This window comes from Hetaerina americana, unplaced genomic scaffold, assembly GCF_022747635.1.
Source record: "Hetaerina americana unplaced genomic scaffold, ioHetAmer1.1.p SCAF_6, whole genome shotgun sequence".
Lineage (NCBI taxonomy): Eukaryota > Metazoa > Arthropoda > Insecta > Odonata > Calopterygidae > Hetaerina > Hetaerina americana.
Genome location: NW_027287205.1, coordinates 17,389,346 through 17,409,358, shown reverse-complemented (window position 1 = coordinate 17,409,358; position 20,013 = coordinate 17,389,346). Strand labels below are relative to the sequence as shown.

Below are 20,013 nucleotides of genomic sequence, written 5' to 3'. Positions count from 1 at the left end.
CATTCTTACAATAGGTTGGTACCGATGATGTTTTTGTGTAACATAACCCTCATTAATTACTACAAAAACAGTGTTAAAGTGAAATACTACTAAAGATCAGTGAATTTTTGTCTTGTTATTTTAAGTGATTTTCACAAGTCGCACTGATCAGAGAAGAAAAAAATTTTAGCAGATAAGAATGACTCTCTGTGACTGCTAATTTCTCGGAAAAACCGTCAAATGAAGACTGAAATAGGCTGTCCTAACTGATATGTTAATTAAAAATAATTTCAAATGAGGGAGATACATAATATCAGCATATAAAATTTCCATTTAAATGAAACCATAGGGAAGAGTATGGTAATTTTGAGGGACGTCTCTCAGGTAAATGAGATGCAACAAAAATGTCATGCTCAGAAATGTAAATCTGAGTTATTCACTGCATCAATGGTTTTATCTTTTTAAATTGTTTGAAACCGATCTGATGGTTAAAAGAATCATGTTACTCTCAGTGTTATATATACTCTCAGGCTTAGTGAATTCAAATTTTCACTTTAATGAATGGATTTAAAAAATTTTTAATGGTCTATAATTAAATTTATGCCACTTGCTTTTCTGCTTAGGGTAAGCTTGGCAAGACCAAGGAGATGTATGAGCAGGCAGTAATGGAGAGTGAGAAGGGCACGGCAGTCGCGAGCAATGGAGTGAAGAGGCAACCATCAGAGAGGGCAAGGTCCCTCAAGGAGCGCTTTGAGAAGGGTGAGACGGGGGTGGACTTAGTGGAAGACGTCTCAGAAGACATCCGACGGGAAAGGGAGGAGCAGGCCAAGAAGGCCAAGGAGGAGGAGCTGAGCGTCTTTGAAGCTGGTGAGGAAGCCCATCCCAAGTGCCATGCTGTCATATGTATTAGCATGGCTAAGTCAAGTTTATGGGGGAGGGAATTAAAGGTGACATTTTCAATCAGTAGTATTGTAAGTGTGGAGTGTTTCAGTGGCCTAAGTGAGAGAGAGAGAAAAGAGGTGCCCACATGGAAGAATGTGGATTGGAAGCATAACATATGTGCATTGGGAAGAAGTGCCAGTTTGGTCATTTTGATTGGGAGCAGGTGAGGGTCAAATCACCAATCAAACGATTAATGGGAAAGTTGTACACTAGATGTGTGTTAGCATGTTTCTGAAGGGCTTTGGAATTCTGAGAACACACATTAACTAAGAGAGATGGCAAGCCTGGGGTTGACCCTTGAAAAGGTATGGGATAGATACAAACTTAACACTTTTACATTTCTTAGCCTCACCTAAGGTGCAACGTGACTCCACGCCATCACAAAACCCTTATCCAATTCTCAAAATACTTCCTTCGCTCCATCCTGCATACCCATCCCCTTTTTTTGCCCATCCAATGCTCTCCCTTCTGCCACATTCCTCAATGTTCTATTGTCCATCAAAATGCACTCTGTTCACACTCCACCTTGCCCTGATCCTGCCCATCAATCTTCTTACCCTTCCCAATGTGCCCAGCACTAATTTGTGAGCTTCCCTTCACCCACCTTGCCCATTCCATTCTTCTCCACACCCACATGAAAAAGCCTACATTCTATGCCTATCATCCTGCTTCAATGACCATGTTTCCACACCATTCAAAACCTCACTCCTTATCTAAGTTTTGACAAACCTTTTCTTAACATCCTTACTCAATGTTCCTGTCATCAGCTCCATCCTCCTTGTAAAAGCTTCTTGGCCTAACACAATTCTTCTCCTTATGCCCCTACTAGTAGTTGTAATCGTTACTGAGAGAGGTAACCAACAGCAGAGGCCATTTGTGCCAGAAGGGATCTTTGACCATTTTGGTCCAAAACACCTCTGAGATATTTCAAAAATGTTCCACCTGATCTAGTGAATGAACTCCTATTTCAACGAATAACCTAGCGGACCTCTTTCACAAAAATGGTTTTAAGAATTCCCCACTGACTTGAATTTCGATCTGCCATTCAGTATTTACATATTTTTCCATTGAAGTTGCTACTGGGTTGTCTACTTATTTATGCATGGACTAATATTAAGTTTGGTCTTTCATGGAAAATACAAAAGAGGTAACAAATTTATTGTTAATTACAATTATTTATGTGGGTTGGAACTGGGGGCTGAAGGGATAATGGTTTTGAGAGAGGGTCTGGAGAGGAATGTGTGCCAAGACTCTCAAGATGCGAGGGACATTAGAAGTTGATAGAACAGATGGACATGTGTAAGAGAAGTAATGGGGGTTTGGCAGAGTTGAAAGAATTTATAAGTTCATGGTAATGTGGAAGAAATTGGTAAGAGTTCTGTAAAATATCCGAAAATGAGTCTCTTTACTGTGCCTCCCCCAAGTGGGAGCACCTTTCAGGTTATGTATGTGTGTACAGTTGATGTGTGGCCCTACAGTGTTCCATTCCATCATTTGTTCATATTTTAGGCATATCAAAGAAGTCACGCTCACTCTTCCTCGAGTTGGACAAGGCACAGAAGCAGCAAGCCCCGGCATCCATTTCCACTCCGACCAAATCTCCACTTCCCAAGGAGGAAGTGCGGAAGATCAGAGAGGTTGGTGCAGTACTCAAGTGACATTTAGCTTTGAAGAAAGCTAATACTTCATGATTTGAATTCTTTTCTCTTTATTATCCCTTATAATTGACCATTACTTTAATATAAACTTTCATTTACACAAAATATATGCAAATATAAATGAACAAAATATATTTTCATTTTAATGCTATTGAGTATTGGTGAAGTATTAATTATTTTTTCTACATCAAAAAAATTAGATGACATGTGTTCTTTTTCTTCCGCAAATTAGGTTAGGTGATATGGTACTGTAATATATTTTAGTTATTGCTGTTGTGGGTATAGATATGCATGTATATCCTAAAGATTGAGGTAGTTGAAATTTTCACTGTGAAGTGTTTAGTAGGTGAAAGAGACAATGAGCTGCTGTAAATATTTCTCCATTGATGATTTATGTTTTTCGTTCCATTTCAACTCTATATTTTCATATGAAAACAACTTTCAGCAATGCTTTCCAGAGTAGTGCAGAGTTTCGAGTGTACTTCTGCTCCACAGATAAACTTCAACTTAGGCTCTTACTGTATACACTACAATAAAAGTTTGATGAGTTGAATTGAATGAGAAGTTTAGCTTCAGTTTCATGTAATCCATTGCCCAGAAATTGAATTATTACTTTAAATTGAGGTTCTCAGATTGATAAAGGATCTTTGGTGGGAATAATTACCACCAATGACGTCCAATATAGAATCCAATCGATTACATTGTCAGAAATACTCACAAAATCCAGTTATTACTGGCACCTTTTATTTGGAATTGTGCCAGTGGCTAGGTGTAGGTTCAACCGGGCATACATTGTTAAAGAGAGAAGGGGTGTAACTGCTTTTTTCATGATGGAAAATATTTGAGACCTTTTCTGTATTCACAATTGAAAAGAAATGTGTGATTAACTATTGAGGGATACGTAAGTGACAAAGTAAGGACCATCATTACAAAATTATAGGGATTCACATATATCCTGCTTTAAAATGATTTTCAGTTAAGTCAAGGAAATAATTTTGGGAAAGTAATTTTTACTAGGAAAAAATTAAGAAATGAACTGTACATACATGTTTATATGCCAATAATACTCAGATATACCGAAGTTTATCTAGCAACTGCTGGCTTAATTATATTTATGAAGATTTTTCACAGTTTTCTATATGTCCTAATTGAAGTTCAGTAATTGGATAGCTATTAAATATTTGCTTTTTCAAATAATCAGTACAAAAGAAAGTTCCTAAAAGTATACATTTACAATAAAACAGAAATTACACTTAAAACCTTGGAAGATTTCCTTGGGTTTGTAACTGAGCAATAGTGTTGGTCAGCACCTTTGTCTTCAGGGTGGAGTTAACTAGAGCCAAGAGCTTATGCATTTGGGCTCTAGGCTTTGGGATCAAGTGAACTCCTGATTTCTGAAAGGTTGACTGCTGATTAGGCATGTTTCTGCTCTCCCTTTGTACTCTTTAGCATTGATTTCATGATTTACTCCATTGGAACTTGTCTCAGTTTAATTTTTGTTTCTCCTCTCCGATTTCTGTCATGATATAAACCCAACAGTCATTTGCATGACACAGTCACGTGATGCTTTCAGATTTCGATTTCGTATTCTTGGTTAAGGCAATGTCCAATCAATCCACGCAGGTTTTTGGAAACCACCAGCGGCACAAGGAAAGGAACAACTGACCCCTATCATTATCCTGTTCATGTGTTAATTGTACACATAAACAGGGCTTAGCATTATTTAGTGAGCTCCACCCTCACCTAGCAAATCTACCTTTAGGCTAATTCCTGTGGTAATTCATTTTGATAATTAAACCTTTTGGGAAGGCATTTTCTTATTGAAACGAATTATTTTCTCAAGTGGTTATTGTTAACTTGGCTTCAGTAAGGCTGCTTGAATTAAGATGCAGATAGGTCCAAGAATCATATGTTGGATTCTTTTTATTATTTAAAATTCTGAAAATAATAATTAAATGATAAAATTGAACTGATTTATGTTAGTACTGCTTTAATGATAATCAAAATGTGATAAATTTATTTCGATCGAAAGTGTCAGAATGGACTCTTCTCAGTGGTACTTGAATGGCTAATAATCATTAATTAATTATGATGGATATTGTTATAAAACACTGGCATAATCGAGCATAAGTTATGATTAATTATAAATCAATTAATATCAGCTGTGGTCTATTCACTTGTGGAAACAAGGCAGCTAAGCAGGGTGATCCTAGACAAAGATGCAGCTGATTAACCTAACTCGGGAATAAAATGAATTCAAGAGCCTAAAACTTCATTTACTGGCTGGATTTGTCATTGATTTGTTTTGCCAAAAAAATATACTCAACTCAAATTGATATCATCAGCTAAAAAATCACACTCATCGTCAACATATTTCAGAATCCATTTCACTAATGGGTGTCTTCTTCATTGACTGCAGAGAGTTTCACTCCAATTATCCCTCTGCATTTGTGTTTAGTTTTCTGTAACAATGAATTTTTGGTTAATGTATCACTTTCATGTAGCCAAAAAGTCATAGCTTTCTCCAATTCAAAAGCATTTTAGTTATGTTAAGGTGATTTTCCCCTAGATTTCCTTCAGGATTGCAGACTTCAAAGCCCTCACAAAGTGTTTTATCCGCTTGAGACTACACAAACTCAGGTAATCCACTCTAGAGGCAAAAATATGTAGCAATTAAATTTTAGTTTCCAGATGTTATAATAGCATATGGATAATTGATGGGAATAGCTATGAATAAATCTCAGAAATATTAAGAAAATAATTGATTAGTTTCTTTCTGATTGTTCAAGTTTTAAATTTATCACCATAATGAAAGTAATTGGTTACCCCTTAAATTTTCTGGAAATGGGCTACATGGTAATTTATTCATGCAACAAAAATTATTAAATTGATTTATTATTGTGTGTTGTGAACTTGAAAAGTAAGCTCAAACTTGGGTCCAAGGGTGAGATTTTTCAAAATCACCCTCTTCATTACAGTATTCAAGGAGTGGATGTTTTTTATAAACCAGTGGAAAATAGTTGACAAGATTTAAACATTTTCTTCTCTCATGTAAAATAGTATTGTTGAAATGGAATAACTAATTATTGCAGCCCCTTGGCACTTATCAAAACACATGCAGAGACAAATGAACTCAATATAAAAATCAGTGCATTAATAACAGTATGTAAAAATGACAGCTGCATAATAATGCCACATGCTGTCAAATACTGGTTTTATATACTTTGCAAACTGTCTTTGGGGAAGCTTGAGGGGTCTTATATTCAAAAGTAAATTACCCTCAGTCAGTTTCTCTCCAATGAAGGAATACGGTATCTGTGCATGGGTAAGAGAAGCAGCTCTCTCTTGGTGCTGTTATACATTGCAAGGCACTTACTGTATTTCTTAATCTGTCAAGTGTTCTTCATTTTGTGTATAAGCATTTGCAAAATCATAAAAATAACAAGCATATTTATTCATAATTAGATGGCATAGCCACAATATATATATGCAGCAGTTGTATAGGTACTCTATTAGATCATTTCTAAGTCTTGATTGCATAGAACATCTAGAGATATAGATTCCATAAAAATCTTTTAAAAATCATTTTGATCGACGGAGCCCATAGCTTGTAACCTCTATGGAATAAATACATTTTTTGGTCCCTTGTTTCTTATGCTTTCATGAAGGGGATAACCTATTTGATGTAATGCTTTATAAGAGCATGGATTTATTTAGTAGGAATGACCTTGTGTGATAAAATTTAGAACAGCAATTAGAAATTTACTCATGAAGGAGGTGTTAATCTGTAACATGGTCACAGGTGATGACAAGACAGGTATCAGATGATGTCGTCCGGGCCAGCGACCGCATAGAAGATGTTCAAGTTGAGACGGCTGACATCTGCAACAAATTCAAATTCTTTGAGACGTACCAAGATGCTCCCCGCAAGAAGAAACCATTTCGCATCACTCCTCCCCGTGAGGGTCAGGTCAAGGTTAGGTCACAAACTCTTGAAGATCCCTCCCCATACTGCATTCCAAATTACCCTCCTTCCATCAGTAACTCTCTAACAATACCCTCCACTACAGTCACATGGGCATGGTGTCAGAATGGACCTAAAACACTAATGGTTTTTTGCTCTTTAACATTACAAACCAAAGCTTAGGTGAATTCCAGTGGGACATATTATGTCTGCCTTCTTTTTGTGTGCTGTTTTTTGCTAACTGGTTCCAACTAGAAAAGACCTTGTTTTCCTTTGCTTAAGATTAAGTCATGCCTTAATTTCACTGGGAAAGTATATGAATCTGATAGTTAAGTTTGCAATGGCACATATTCTAACTTATCATAAGTGGCTTTGTTCACCACCTTCTTTTAGGCTCAATCGTGGATGTTGTTGGCATTTGTGTTATGGAACCACTGTATCTTGAAGCAAAAGGATTGTTTTTCGGCTAATTATGTGTGGATTGGAAACGTGTCTAACATATATGTCCTAAGAGATGAAAGCATTAGCAATTAAAAAATAAAAGTTTATGTTTATTTGTGGTTCTCAAGATGTTATATAATTTTGTGAATTTTTCATTTATATAACAAAATAATAGTGTTAGCTGTTACTGACTTTAAAAAAAACTCAATTTCACGATGCAGCTAATGAGAAAACTTTAAATAATGTTTGTAAATAGTGTAATGCTGTCATTCAATTTTACAAAAATGGGTAAGTTTGGTCGTTTGGTCATTTGGTCCACTTTCAACTAATATTTTTGGCATTGGTGAGGACATCGCTGGTGTTTTCTGCATTCTGTTATTCCACGATATCTGAGGCTTATATCATGAAGCTACAAGTCAATGTACTAGTATTCTACCAAGTGACAGAATGGCATTTAAAAACCCATTCAATGGTAGTTTCAAGCAAATTCATGGCCGTCAGAGGCTCCGAAAGACTCTACTGTCAGTGTATATAAATTAGCCAGCAGTTTTGAGAAACAGATCCCAGGCTTTGCGATGATGATGTATTTCAGTGCACACTTTGTACAGTGAGATGTGTACTTCACGCATTAGTTAATGTGATATTTTTAGAAATGTTCATTTGTATTGTGTCTACTAATTTTAAATGAACTCTATACAATGGAATCAATTTCTATCCATGGACAGCTATATAAAACACCACATACGTGAGAAGACTTTCATCTGTGATATTTACAGCCAGAGTAATGATAGCTATAGAAGAAATGATTTAACCTCTATGTATCGTAGATGAAAATGATGGAAAGATAATTTCAGTGAAGTTCAAGCCAATTATACAAAGTCTGCTTACCAAATTGGCCTTGGCAACCAGAAGAATTCTATCCTGTCCACTCGAATCTCTAAGTAAAGGCCTGGTTAATCCCCTAGAAACGTTTTTACTAGGGCACTCTGGAAATTCATTCTTCTAACTTATGAAAGTACAATCACAATAAAATGAGCCTAGTTCGGTTAAGGAGCAATGTTTTCAATTTTTCCGAGCTATTATCTTCTATTATGAGGGATATTCAAAAACTGAGGGCTGTTTGGTCATAACAAATCATATATTTGTTAGAAAAATTTTTTATTGACAGTTTTAATTTCCTTCAAATATATTTCACTTTTTTAAATATTGCTGTTCACTTCTAAACACTTGTTGCAATGCCTCTCCAGCATATTTAATCCCTTGGCATAGAATTTCACTGTCTGAGAATTGAACCAGTTGACAATGGCAGGTTTGAGTTCCTCCTCATCTCCAAACCATTGTCCACCAAGCCACTATTTCAAGTGCAAGAAGAAGAAATAGTTGTTAGGTGCAAGGTTCAGACTTGAATGGGTGGTCAAAAAGTATAAAAACACAAACGTGTGCAAGGTTAGTACCCACCTTGCACACAATGTGTGATATCTGAGCTTTTCCATAAAATTGTCTAAATAGTGGTGCATCCAACAAGAGGAAATTTATCAGCCAGAGCACTAATTTTCAATCATTGACTAGATCACATTTCTTGGTCCACTTGTTGAGCGATTTGATAGGTATAGTTACTGTCCTGCCCACTCCCCTCTTCATCATGCACATTTGTTCAGCAATTTTTGAAGTCTCAACAACATTGTGTGACCTTACCGTCACTCATTACTGAAGGCACATAAACTAGGCACAACTTTAAATGAATTTGGGCTGCTGATGATACTTAAGCACGCTAAAATGGAATTACAGCATGAATGTTGCAGCTGGTGGGAGCAACAATTTTTGTGGACATTTTTACCTGCGCACACCAACGGGCAAATGAATGCTGAATCAAAACAATAACTTCAGTGTCTTTTGAAACAATCATTAGATGCATGTGTACAACTTTGTAATGATTTGCCAATAATTATATTTGGGAAAATGGCTCTTCCTTTTCGGATATGCTGCCTAGTTTGGCCCAAGCAAACAACTGTTTACGCTGCTTCAATTGTGTTTGAGTTGTTATTTATATTTTTTTGGCAGTGAAAAAAGTTAATGTGTGCCTGATTTAGCTGTAAAATTATTAGGAAAATGTTAATTGAATATTCATTGTTGGTACTTTGCAGTGTACATATAATGTAGATTGAGGTTGCCTTCACTGAATGTACAAGAGTAGGGGAAATAAAACCTAAACTCGTTATCTGTGAGAGTGGATCAAGATGATTAGAGGTTAGGTGGTGGTGGGACCCCTGAACAAGCAGATAGTATCAGTAAGGATGAACAGCATGCTGATCTTATAATTGTGTGCTAAGAGTAGGGTTGGTATCAATTATTTGGATCTTATTCACCAATTGGTATACCTATTAATATGTGTTGTCAAATAAGAACGCTAAATGATGATAACTAATCTAATACACTTATCTATAAGGTGAATAAATCAAATTGGTATGGATTAATTTTTAAAGGTATGTGCAAATATATATGCATGTACATATTTCTACTGTTTACTTTTCATTATAGTGGTGTGGCAAGATGGAAAATATCACTGGGCAATCAAAGAGTTTTGAAATGAAATCAATGGAGTAATTTTATTTTAACCATATGCATTGTTTCATGAGGGTGAAAGTGGCAGAATCACGGAAATGAACAAGAAAATACTAAGCAATTCTCAAGAAGATTTATGAGAGACATTTACGATATATCACTCAAAATACTGTCGCAAAATCCTGGGAATTAATTATCATATTACCTATCAATTTCAAATATCATCTAAATTATTTTGGATAATCAGTGCTCTGCTGAAGTTTCCTTTGAGAAGAAAGCATTTGGTGTAGTTAACTTTGCCGGAGACATTGCAAGTAGTCCTACTTATCCATTTTCACTTTTTTATTCTACTTATTCATTAGCCATCAGCCATAAAAATGCTGCCAATGTAAATGAGGTACTTATGTGTTGTGTGTGTTTGTGTGTAATTTAGAAAATTAGCACTAATGCCTATTGTGTTTTACAATTACATTTTATTTGAATGGTTGGAATATTTTTAATTTGAGATCCAAAATGTATGATTGGCATATGACTCTATTTCTATTGAGTTTTTGTTTCTTTAATTTGTCTCTTGTTTGATTTACCAGAAACATTACAAAGAAGAAATGGAATTTGTAAATTTGCTTCCTTGTAACTCCACAAAATATTTATTAATTGATGCAATACAATACAGTGGTTGTTAGTTCTGACATGTATTCTGAAATATTATTATTTTAATTAATATGAATTGTCATTATTGTATGGTGATAAAAGAGAAAGCTGAAGTGATCATCAGTTGGGAGTTATGATGCAAACCTTTGTTTTATATTGAACTGTCAGACAGATTACAATTATTACTATACATTGCTCATAATTCCTGAATCTTGTACATGAATGTTGAATTATCCATTATTAATTGTGTATATAAATCAATAGAAATATTAGATCATGGAATGATTGTGTTAGAATGTGAATGAATGAAAGTCCTTACGCCTCCTTCATATTCTGAAGTGCAAGTTCCCACTCTTTTGTGGCCAGGCTGGTTCTCCGGAGAGGGAAGTGTACCGTGATCCAAATGTGGTCCGCTGCGAGGATCGTGCTGAGGATGAGTCAGAGGTCGTGGTCAAGTCACACACAACCACAAAGATGCTGTCACTTTTCCGCCAAATGGAAGAGAATGCAAACAAGGATGAGGTGCCTGAAGGTCAGCACCATTAGAGTATGAGAGTGACACCTTGTGTGTCCATGAGTGGTGTTGCATTTATATAATGTAGTATTTGGGCCATTTGGGACTCCATCTGGAAAACACTCCAGCCAAGGAGTATGGGTAAAATTTAAGGGTTGTGAAGGTGGTGAGTAATCATGGTGTGATTTATTTGGTGGAATATAATTTGCAGTGAAATTTCTATTTTTTTTGTTGGAATGCACATATTTCCACCCTTCCACAATATTATTTTTATTATCTCATCAACTTCCCTGTGAGCCCTCTATGTGGGAGACCCATAACACTTATTGTTTCATTTTCAATCTCCCTGCTGTTTAACTCTTGGAATGTTTCAGTATATTCAGTCTCCTAGATTAATTTAGCAAGTGCCTCTAAGCTACTTAGAGCATTATGATACCATGTTTTGTGATCATACATGTCAATTATTTCAAAAAGATACCTTCAGTGGTATGGATACATGTTATGTGTGGTGGCAGTAATGTGTACATTTGAACAGAGAATTTGCAAATGGTGGCATAGTTGATGAAGTGCTGTAGGCAGAAGAAATTTGAAATCATTTAACAATAGTAACTATATGGTCTGGATCTTAGGTTAGCACAAGTAGAGGAGAAAATAAAGTGCTCTGATGTATGGTCAAGATATTTCATATACTGTAAAGGATCCTATGGGCAAGTATCATATGTAATGTCATATTAGTGGAGTCTAAAATAATTTTGTAATTAAATATGATAAAATTAGAAAAAAAACATAAATGGCATTTTATGCTAGTTCATGCCAAGCTTGTTTGCCTTAACCTTACAGTTCTTCCATATATTCCTTCCATGTCTCTTGGATCTTTCCTGTTTCAATTAGTATTTTCCCTGACTTATCTCTAACTCTTCACAAATATATTCCCTTCTTACTTCCTGACAGTGTTTTAACCCTCCTGTATAGCACAAATTTCACCCTTCCTCAGGAAACTTTCCATATCCTCGCACTACATCTTTCACCACACTTATTTCGCTCTATTTGTTACCCACCTCAGTTTATTTTTTAATACTTCCTTTATGTAACTTTGTGTTTACATTCTTCCATTTTCTTCTCTCATTTATCTTCCTAATCATCTCATCTGTAATGCATGGGTTCCTTATCCTTTTCCAATTAACAGTTTCTGTATATAGTATATAATACACACATACATACATATGCGTGTATGCATATACGTATATGTGGGTGCACACGCGGCACCAGTGATACAAATTGGCAGTGGGTCTGCTTTCATAGAGAAATTGTCCATGTTGCCTCTCTATGGCTCACAGGTCCCAAACCACTCAAGAGGTTCACCCCACCTCCAGACTACACAAAGGACTCAGAGTCAGAGGATGACGATGAGGAGGAGGAGGAAGAAGAGGAGGATGAGGAGGAGGAAGAGGAGGAGGTGGGTGGTGTTGGAGGGCAGGGAGATGGCAGCCAGGACTCCAACCTTGTGAGAGCCTCGGACAAGGTGGAAGATGAATTCCTCAAGCAGGTGAGAGATGGAGTTGATCTTGGGCTCAGGGTTGTGTACTATTAGGGGTTCTTGGTTAATGGAGAGCATTTTGCTACTGTTGCTTAGAGTTAGGATTTAATGTCCATTGGATACGAATTAAAAGGAGATGCATTGCATAAATTTTTAGGATTAGGGTTGACTAAATGGTGCCAGGATTTTCCAAAACTTAAATATGCAATTATAGCATTGGTGTGAGATGGGTCTCCGATTAGGTTATTTTCGATTTGTGATGTTTAAAGACTATCCAAATTCTACCCATATGCTCAAATTTGTTGTTAATTTCAAATGATTTATTTACATCATCAATCCATTGAGCTTATTTTTTTTTATTTTGGTGGCTACAATTCGATGTCATGGAGAGAAAATTGCTGGTTAAAATTTTCTGTGTTTTTAAGAGTAATATGCAATAATTACTTTCGAAATAATTTATAAATTCTGGAGTGCAATATTCCCATGGATAGACCTCTGAGCTACGGACTGGAGTGCCTGGTTTCAATTCCAGTTAATGCCACAGGGCACCCTCAACTTCCACCTATTTACATGGTAACTAACCACCAAAGCTTAGGTGTGAAGAAATTCAAAGGAGACAGGAAAGAAGGATTCAAAGCTCTGAAATAGTTGTGCCCTCAATCAAAGCCTTTATATCATATGCAAATAATTATTCAAATTACTGTTTAATTACTGTTAGTTCAAAGATATTTTGAATGTGTAGTCTGCTGCTGTTTTTATAAGGCTCATATTCTAAATCCCAGATTGAAGTTGACCTCTATTCATGATGCATATACGTTCATAGCAACTGACCAAAAATAACATTTATTTAAAATTAGGCAGTTTATCACAGAATTTAATGAAAATCAATGAGCAGTTTTGTGCCAAAAAATACATGCAGTATGATCATATTGTCTTTTTCAAAGCTTCCAAAATCCTTATAATTCTGTTTTTATGCAGGCGCTGTCGCAAAATGCTGCCCGTGCCAAATCCTTGAAGGCAAAGTTTGAGCGCTGGGAAGCGGATATGGAGCGGAAAGGGGAGAGTGCCAATGGTATGATTGGGGAGGATGAGACACCAAGTGTGGACACAACCCGCAATCTCAGGGCACGGTTTGAGTCAATGCAGAGTGAGGCCAATGGCATGGCTGCCACGGAGAGGCAACACCGCCCACGAGTCAACAGATTTGTGGTAAGTCTTCATGCTCAATGGTTTCTTGTCCTGGAGCAGAATGACACTCTCTCTGCCCAGGTAGCACATGAGGTTTCGTATCCAGATATGAGGGGAGGTAAACAGGCCCACAAAGTCACTGCCCATATTGGGTGTTAGCAAAAAGCTTTTAGTATTATAGTATTTTGCCTCCCCTATCCAAAGGAAGAGCATGTATGAAGTTGAAGCATGCATGTGGTGGACTCACTTACTGGTTCATAAATTCCTTTTATTTTTTGTATGGGCTCTGTAGTAACGTCATTATCACATCCCATACAATTTCTCAATTTCCAGACATATGTAGAACCTGGAATTTTACGTTATTTCATTTTCAGTTTCCCTACTATTTGAATCACTATGTGCTGGATTAAAAAAATTTCACAATTCTAAAACAGTTACTCATGCACATCAGCGTTTAAAAAAAACTATTTTGACTTTGTTTCATACGTATGCACCTTAAAAAGATGTGAGAGAGCAACAATGCGAATGATTTTAGCGAAGAATTTCTAATTTAGCACTAGTGACGGAAGTGTGAACTACTTGTGCTCATAATCTCAGTCTGCCAGGAAAAGATTTCATGCTATGACATGTTATTAAGGCTATGACAGTTGTTGCATTATACAACTAGGAGTTAGGTTATTAATGCATTGTAATTATACATGAGGGAGACTATTCATATCACACATAATTTGAGCATATTGTAATCCTTGTCAAAGGCTACAGTCAAAATATGCTGGAAACTGTGCTACCTGGGTGGGTAAAATTTAGTGTTTTAGGCCAAGTGAAGATAATGAATAAATAACTGAGTGCATAGGTGTTTCTTTCTTTGTAAATTTGATCTGTTAAACTTTTAGATTTTCAAAAAAAATACGAAAATTTAACAAGACACTCTATGCCATTATTAAAGAAGTATCTTACAAATTCAAAATGAGATATAAAAATTTTCCAAGATGCATAATCATAATTTTTTCCAAAGCATTCATTCATTTTGAATAAATGTAGTCACAAGTGTCAAGTTAAGTATCTGAAGTTAAATGTTGAGAACAAAAACCATAATTATCTGGTAACTTGTCTGGAAATTTTATTTTAAATTTATTTGGTGACTATTATTCAAGATAAATTACCATTAGTGGCAAGGTTGACTGAATCATATTATGGCTATTAATAGAGCTTAGCATAAATGACTATGTAAATGTTCTTTGTTAATTTTATACAAATTGTTACCTTTGCATGCTTTGATACATATTTGTTTGCATTTGATTTCTATTTGTATTTTGAGGAAGTTGAATGCTGCCAATATTTTCACTTGTATCTCACTGTTAGAATACAGTGTTTTTTCTTATTGTTCTATAAACTTCTGAATTAACTGGTTTATGTTCATGAATAACACTGAAACAAAAGTGTAGAACATCCTTTCCTTTTTTTCTTCGGTATTAATTAAATTTGGTAAGCATGAATTATGACCCAAAGTATTGCTCTGTAGTCTTAAGGTTGCTCTGTTGGTGTGATTTTTATCCTTATGCTAGAGTTGTATGTGTATTGGTATCCTGTGGATACTATTTGTGCATGATAGAATGTGAACATATATTTCAGTTTTGCACACTGCACTTGATGTATTCTTGAAACATGTCTAGGTCATATGAGTTATTGTTTTTGTCACATACTAATTTATTCTAATATTTGCCTCTTAAAAATAGCTTGTATCCATCTCACTGATTATTCGTATGAATTATGAAGTCTGTTGATATTTTTTTATGTACACAGAAGCTTTTTAACACCTAATGGGCATGTTGAAGTTACATTGACTGGACTGTCACCAGGGCCATGGAAGACTCCATCGCTTAAGTTGGATAGTATTACTACCATTAAGTGATTGAGAGAGTTATGTTTGGATTTCATAATATTACTGAATCTTGTATTCAATATGCTTATTTTTGTACTGATATAATTTATAAGGTCTAAATACGTTTTAACTTTGCAAATGCTTGGAATTTATTCTTTGCTGGTTAAAGCTAAAAAAAATGTTTTTGGTGAGATTTGGGCATCATCTTCTAATTGCTTTGGTAAAATTTATAAGGTGTTAGATTGTTACGTTTTTTGTATTTATTGATATATTACTATTGCATCTTTGTGAAATTGATCAATGGAATCCAGTGTTTAGTTCTGGTCTATGTCTGGTCTGTTTGTCCAAAAAAATCAGACCCATAGTAATCATATTCTGGGTCTTAATGCGTAAAAGTTTTTTTCCCATAAAATAATTGTTATTTATGCTGGAAGTTGGGGGTGCAGCAAATATCCTGGAATATTGTTGAAGAGGAATTGGGAATGTGGGGTTGTCAGATTTGGATTGGAGCTTTGGTTATACTGTGACTCTTTATGTTCCAAAATATCAAAATTGTCTATCCACAAGAATGCCTTTCATGTGTTAAACTACGCAGTAGTATTGTGGAGAATGCCACAAAAATACATACTCATCTGAAAGGAAGATGGCCTCCAATATAAGACCTAAAAGACTCGCCCAATTGAAGACATTTCCAAAAGGCATGTTCAAAAAAAACCCTTTGGCATCAGTATACCAATATAGCATTTAGAGGGTGACTAAAAAATCAATTTGTTTTGATACCTCCCTATTTTCTCTGTGTATTACCAATTCATGCTGTCCCATCTTTTGGTGAATAATCAAATTTTGACCAGTCATGTTCTTTGCAGTTGATTGCATGTAATATGCAGCATTACTTGAATCCTCCTTATGGGCATTGGTATCATTTTTTCCCATGCTGAAACCATCCATTTACAGAATAGTGAACTTCTCAATTTTTTCCTTATTAGAGTGTATGTTTGGCCTATAGTCTGCATTGATGTTGTCTTCAAAAGTCATCACTTTAACATCCAGCTCTTGAATTTGTGACATCAAAAGCTTTGGTTTAGCTACAAGGCCATATTCATTTTCTCTAGGACACTTTTGACTTCTTGTGTAAGATCGACTTTGAGAGTGTTGAACTTTGACTTTGTTCTTTGCCCTTAAAGAGCCCCGGGCCATCTATTCAATACAGCATTGTACCAATCCTTCATTAAATCAGCTGGCATATATCCTGAATCACATTCAGTTATATTTCCTCAGGCACTGCTTTGTGTTTGAATTAACATAAAATTGGCAATCATCTGCTTACACAGCCACAATCATCTTTGATGGTCCACGTGGGTAAATGTGCATCTAATCTCCATCACACATTTGGCTCATTGGGTAATTGCGAATCTACTCTAGTCCAATGATGTGCCTCTAGAAAATGATTAGTTTTTTTATGGAAGTTTGGGCTGTTGTTGGTAAAGTGAAGTTATGCCTCAAAGAGTATGATTATACTTTGTTCTGAATGCAAAATCTTAAATTCTTGATGTGGAATATTTAGTGATTGTGCTAATTCTTTCACTTTCACTTTTTTGATTCCCAGCTTGATTGTTTTCCCATCTGCTCTTTGAATATGAGTGAAGTTTACAATTTCCTCTCCCAAATCATTGAATTGACCTCACATAATTGCACTAAATGATTTCCATGTTATGTTAGCACCTTCAACTTCCACTTTTAATTGATTTAATTGTTGTACCTCAGTCACGTTCTATTTCCTCCCTGTCTCATAATTATGTGTTTCTTGAGCATAGCCTACCACCATTAACTTTACATTTTTGCCATGGCTACTTTTTGTTCTTTTGGACGACCTTTTACAAGGCCTTGTTTTCTTTATGTGATTTGCTAATTCAGTCCTTTTGGGTACCTTATTCAAAACATGGGCTCTTTCTTTGACTATAATACTAGTAAAAACTAAGTATAGTGTGAACTAGTCAACCATTCTAGTAAATCTTATTCCTTGAAACAAAGCTGGTTGCAATTGTAACCATGTAGTTATTTTCTTCATGGCTTTTTATTATATTTAATTGTGGGTCATTCAATAAGTCCAATGGAAAAAATAGAAAAATAAATTATTTGGGTGGATTTTGAAAAATATTTTGACAATCTCCTTTTACCTCAATACACTTTTCCCAGTGTTTCTCCAACTTTTTCAAGCCATCCAAAAGGTAGGAAGTTCCTCAAAATGGGGATCTGTCTTGGCCATGGCCTCTTTAAAGTGCATGAAACATTTTCCGACGAGTCATTTTTTCAAGTTTGAAAATTAAAAGTCCCTAGTGGCCAAATCTGGTGTATTTTTTATTAATTCGACTTTGAAACTGTGCAAGTGTGCACCCATGTCTTGATGGAAGGGAATTTTTTCTTTGCCAAGTAGGAACATTTTTCTTGATTTCTTTACTCAACCAGTGCTCTAGCGAAGCATAATGCTCTCCATTTATCATTTGTCCTTTTTGCAAGTAATTGCTGTTGATGATTGTGCATGCATCCCAAAAAACAATGACCATCACCTTGTCAGCCATCTTTGCCTTTTACGAAACTGTATCGCCTTTAGAAACCCACTATTTCGACTGTTTATTTGTGTCTGGATGTAGCAGTGTATCCATGTTTTTTTCACAGTATTTTTTTATGCAGAAACTCATCAGGATTGCATTTATTCCCCACATAGAGCAAACATTGCACCTATCTTACAGAGATTTCATTCACACCCGATTTTGCATACAATATTGAAAAAATCACACCTTGTGTTGTACCAATGGACTCAACTATTTCATAAACTTTTCAATGGATTCATGGATCACTGAAATCCATATTGTGGATTTTGTCAATAATTTTGTAGGAAGGCACAAGATGTTCATTGTTTGTACTTATATGGCCTAATTTAAACTCATAAACCAATTGTAAACAGTCGCTGACACAGTAGCAGATGTGCCATGAGCTTCATCTGACTCAGGTTTGATCTCTTTTGGTGCTAAGCTTTTTAATGTTTAATCACCGTACAAAACCAATTTTTTCCATTTTTCTAAATAAGCAAAAGTGTGTTGCTTCAATTGACAGAGAAAACAAAACAACATGATGGATATAGCTGAAACTTTAACAGCAGTCTAGTTGGAGGTGAGGTGTACTAAAAGCAAACCACTCCCAAACCTTTCTTTGACTATCACAAGCCTTCTTCAATTCATCAAATGTACAATAAATGTTATTTGCCCATCCATGGTTTTCTGAAATACCTACTGAAATACAAGCAGGCGAAAGATGCATCTCCTCTCAGGCATTGAACTGCATTCCACTCCCCTGATTTTATCAATTGTGACTTTCCATATCCTTCAATGATCGTTTCATTGAAAACTAACCTTAAAAGGCAAATTGCTCTATAATTTCTACAGTCTATCTTACTCCCCATATCTTAATATAAGGGAGCAATCACTGCGTTCTCCTAATGATTTGTAATTTTTAATATCTTCTGGATAAATAATTCATACTGATGAATAACAGGTCAGCCACAGGTGTTGTAATGTGAAGGCCTCACATTACTATATAAAGCTAGCAGCTCCTTTATTCTTCAAAATTCTCTCTACTTTCACAGATTCACTTTCCCTAATCACTTTTCCTTGCATTCATTAGCATTAATTTATTTGTTTCATTTTCATACTTTACTACAGCATATAAATTTTCAAAATACTCCCGCCAATGTTGTTTTCATATTTCCTTTTTTATATACTTTATTACACTCATCCCTTTGCCTTCTAGCCTTTTACCCATTCCACTTAATCCTATACAACATGTGAGATTTTCATTTGGTCTTCAAAGCATATTTTCTTATACTGGTGAAATTGGAGTCTCAAAGAAGTAAGCCATAATGAAGTGTCGGCAGATTTTACATTTAATTTGGGCACTTCATTGTGAGTTTAGAAGTGAGGTGCTGGCTGAAGCAGTTTTACCTTGAAACTCTTAAAAGCAGTTCATATGTTGTTTTTTCTCGAGCATTTGTTGAATGCTCCTGATTGCCTCTGGAGATTTTGATAATTCAGTCCACCAAACTGTATGGCTTGAATTGAGCAAAATGTTTAAGCTTAATAGTCCAAACCAAGGCTGTCATCTGAGACATTAAAAAAGTGAAAATTTTTTCAACATTCAATTAAAAGGGTTTCAAGGAGGGACTTTACACTGCTACAGTTAAATCCTTCAAATTTGTAATGCAGTTTCTTTGCCTAGCCATCACAATTGATCAAGTTATTAGTTTTTTAATAATTTTTTTTGTGCAGTTGAATTGGGGTGTTCTCATTGGCCTACAATTGTGATGCAGTGTGGATGAGGGAAAATAAGGTCCTAGAAAGGGGAAAGGTAACTCACAGGCCTTGCGATCATTCACTGGAGTATTTATTGAGGATGGACACCTGCAGGACATTTTGGTCCAAAATACTTCCAAGATATGTAAACTGATCCACCTACTCTAGTTTTTGCCCTCCCATTTTAACATTTAGCTTAGCTTGCCTATTCCTAGAAAACTGCATAACCTTTATTCTCATCCTGTTCCTATCGAACTGATTTTTTCAATGCACTCAGCAGAGTTGGCAACCCATTGGCTGACTGGCAAACTAAAGTTTGATCATCTGAAAACCTAACTGATTCTATGAA

General features: G+C 35.6%; 1 protein-coding gene across 11 annotated transcripts in view; it reads left to right on the top strand.

Annotated features, from left to right (window-relative positions):
- Positions 1 to 20,013, top strand: part of LOC139694990 (uncharacterized) — a 229,338-nt gene that overhangs the window by 189,098 nt on the left and 20,227 nt on the right. For 10 of the 11 annotated variants that reach the window (XM_071593552.1, XM_071593550.1, XM_071593557.1 and 7 more), the window contains 6 exons: positions 603 to 846; positions 2,431 to 2,558; positions 6,382 to 6,555; positions 10,564 to 10,729; positions 12,049 to 12,257; positions 13,227 to 13,457. In XM_071593552.1, the coding sequence (XP_071449653.1) occupies positions 603 to 846; positions 2,431 to 2,558; positions 6,382 to 6,555; positions 10,564 to 10,729; positions 12,049 to 12,257; positions 13,227 to 13,457 (1,152 nt within the window). The remainder of the gene's footprint in view (positions 1 to 602; positions 847 to 2,430; positions 2,559 to 6,381; positions 6,556 to 10,563; positions 10,730 to 12,048; positions 12,258 to 13,226; positions 13,458 to 20,013) is intronic. The other variant, XM_071593553.1, reaches the window with a different exon arrangement.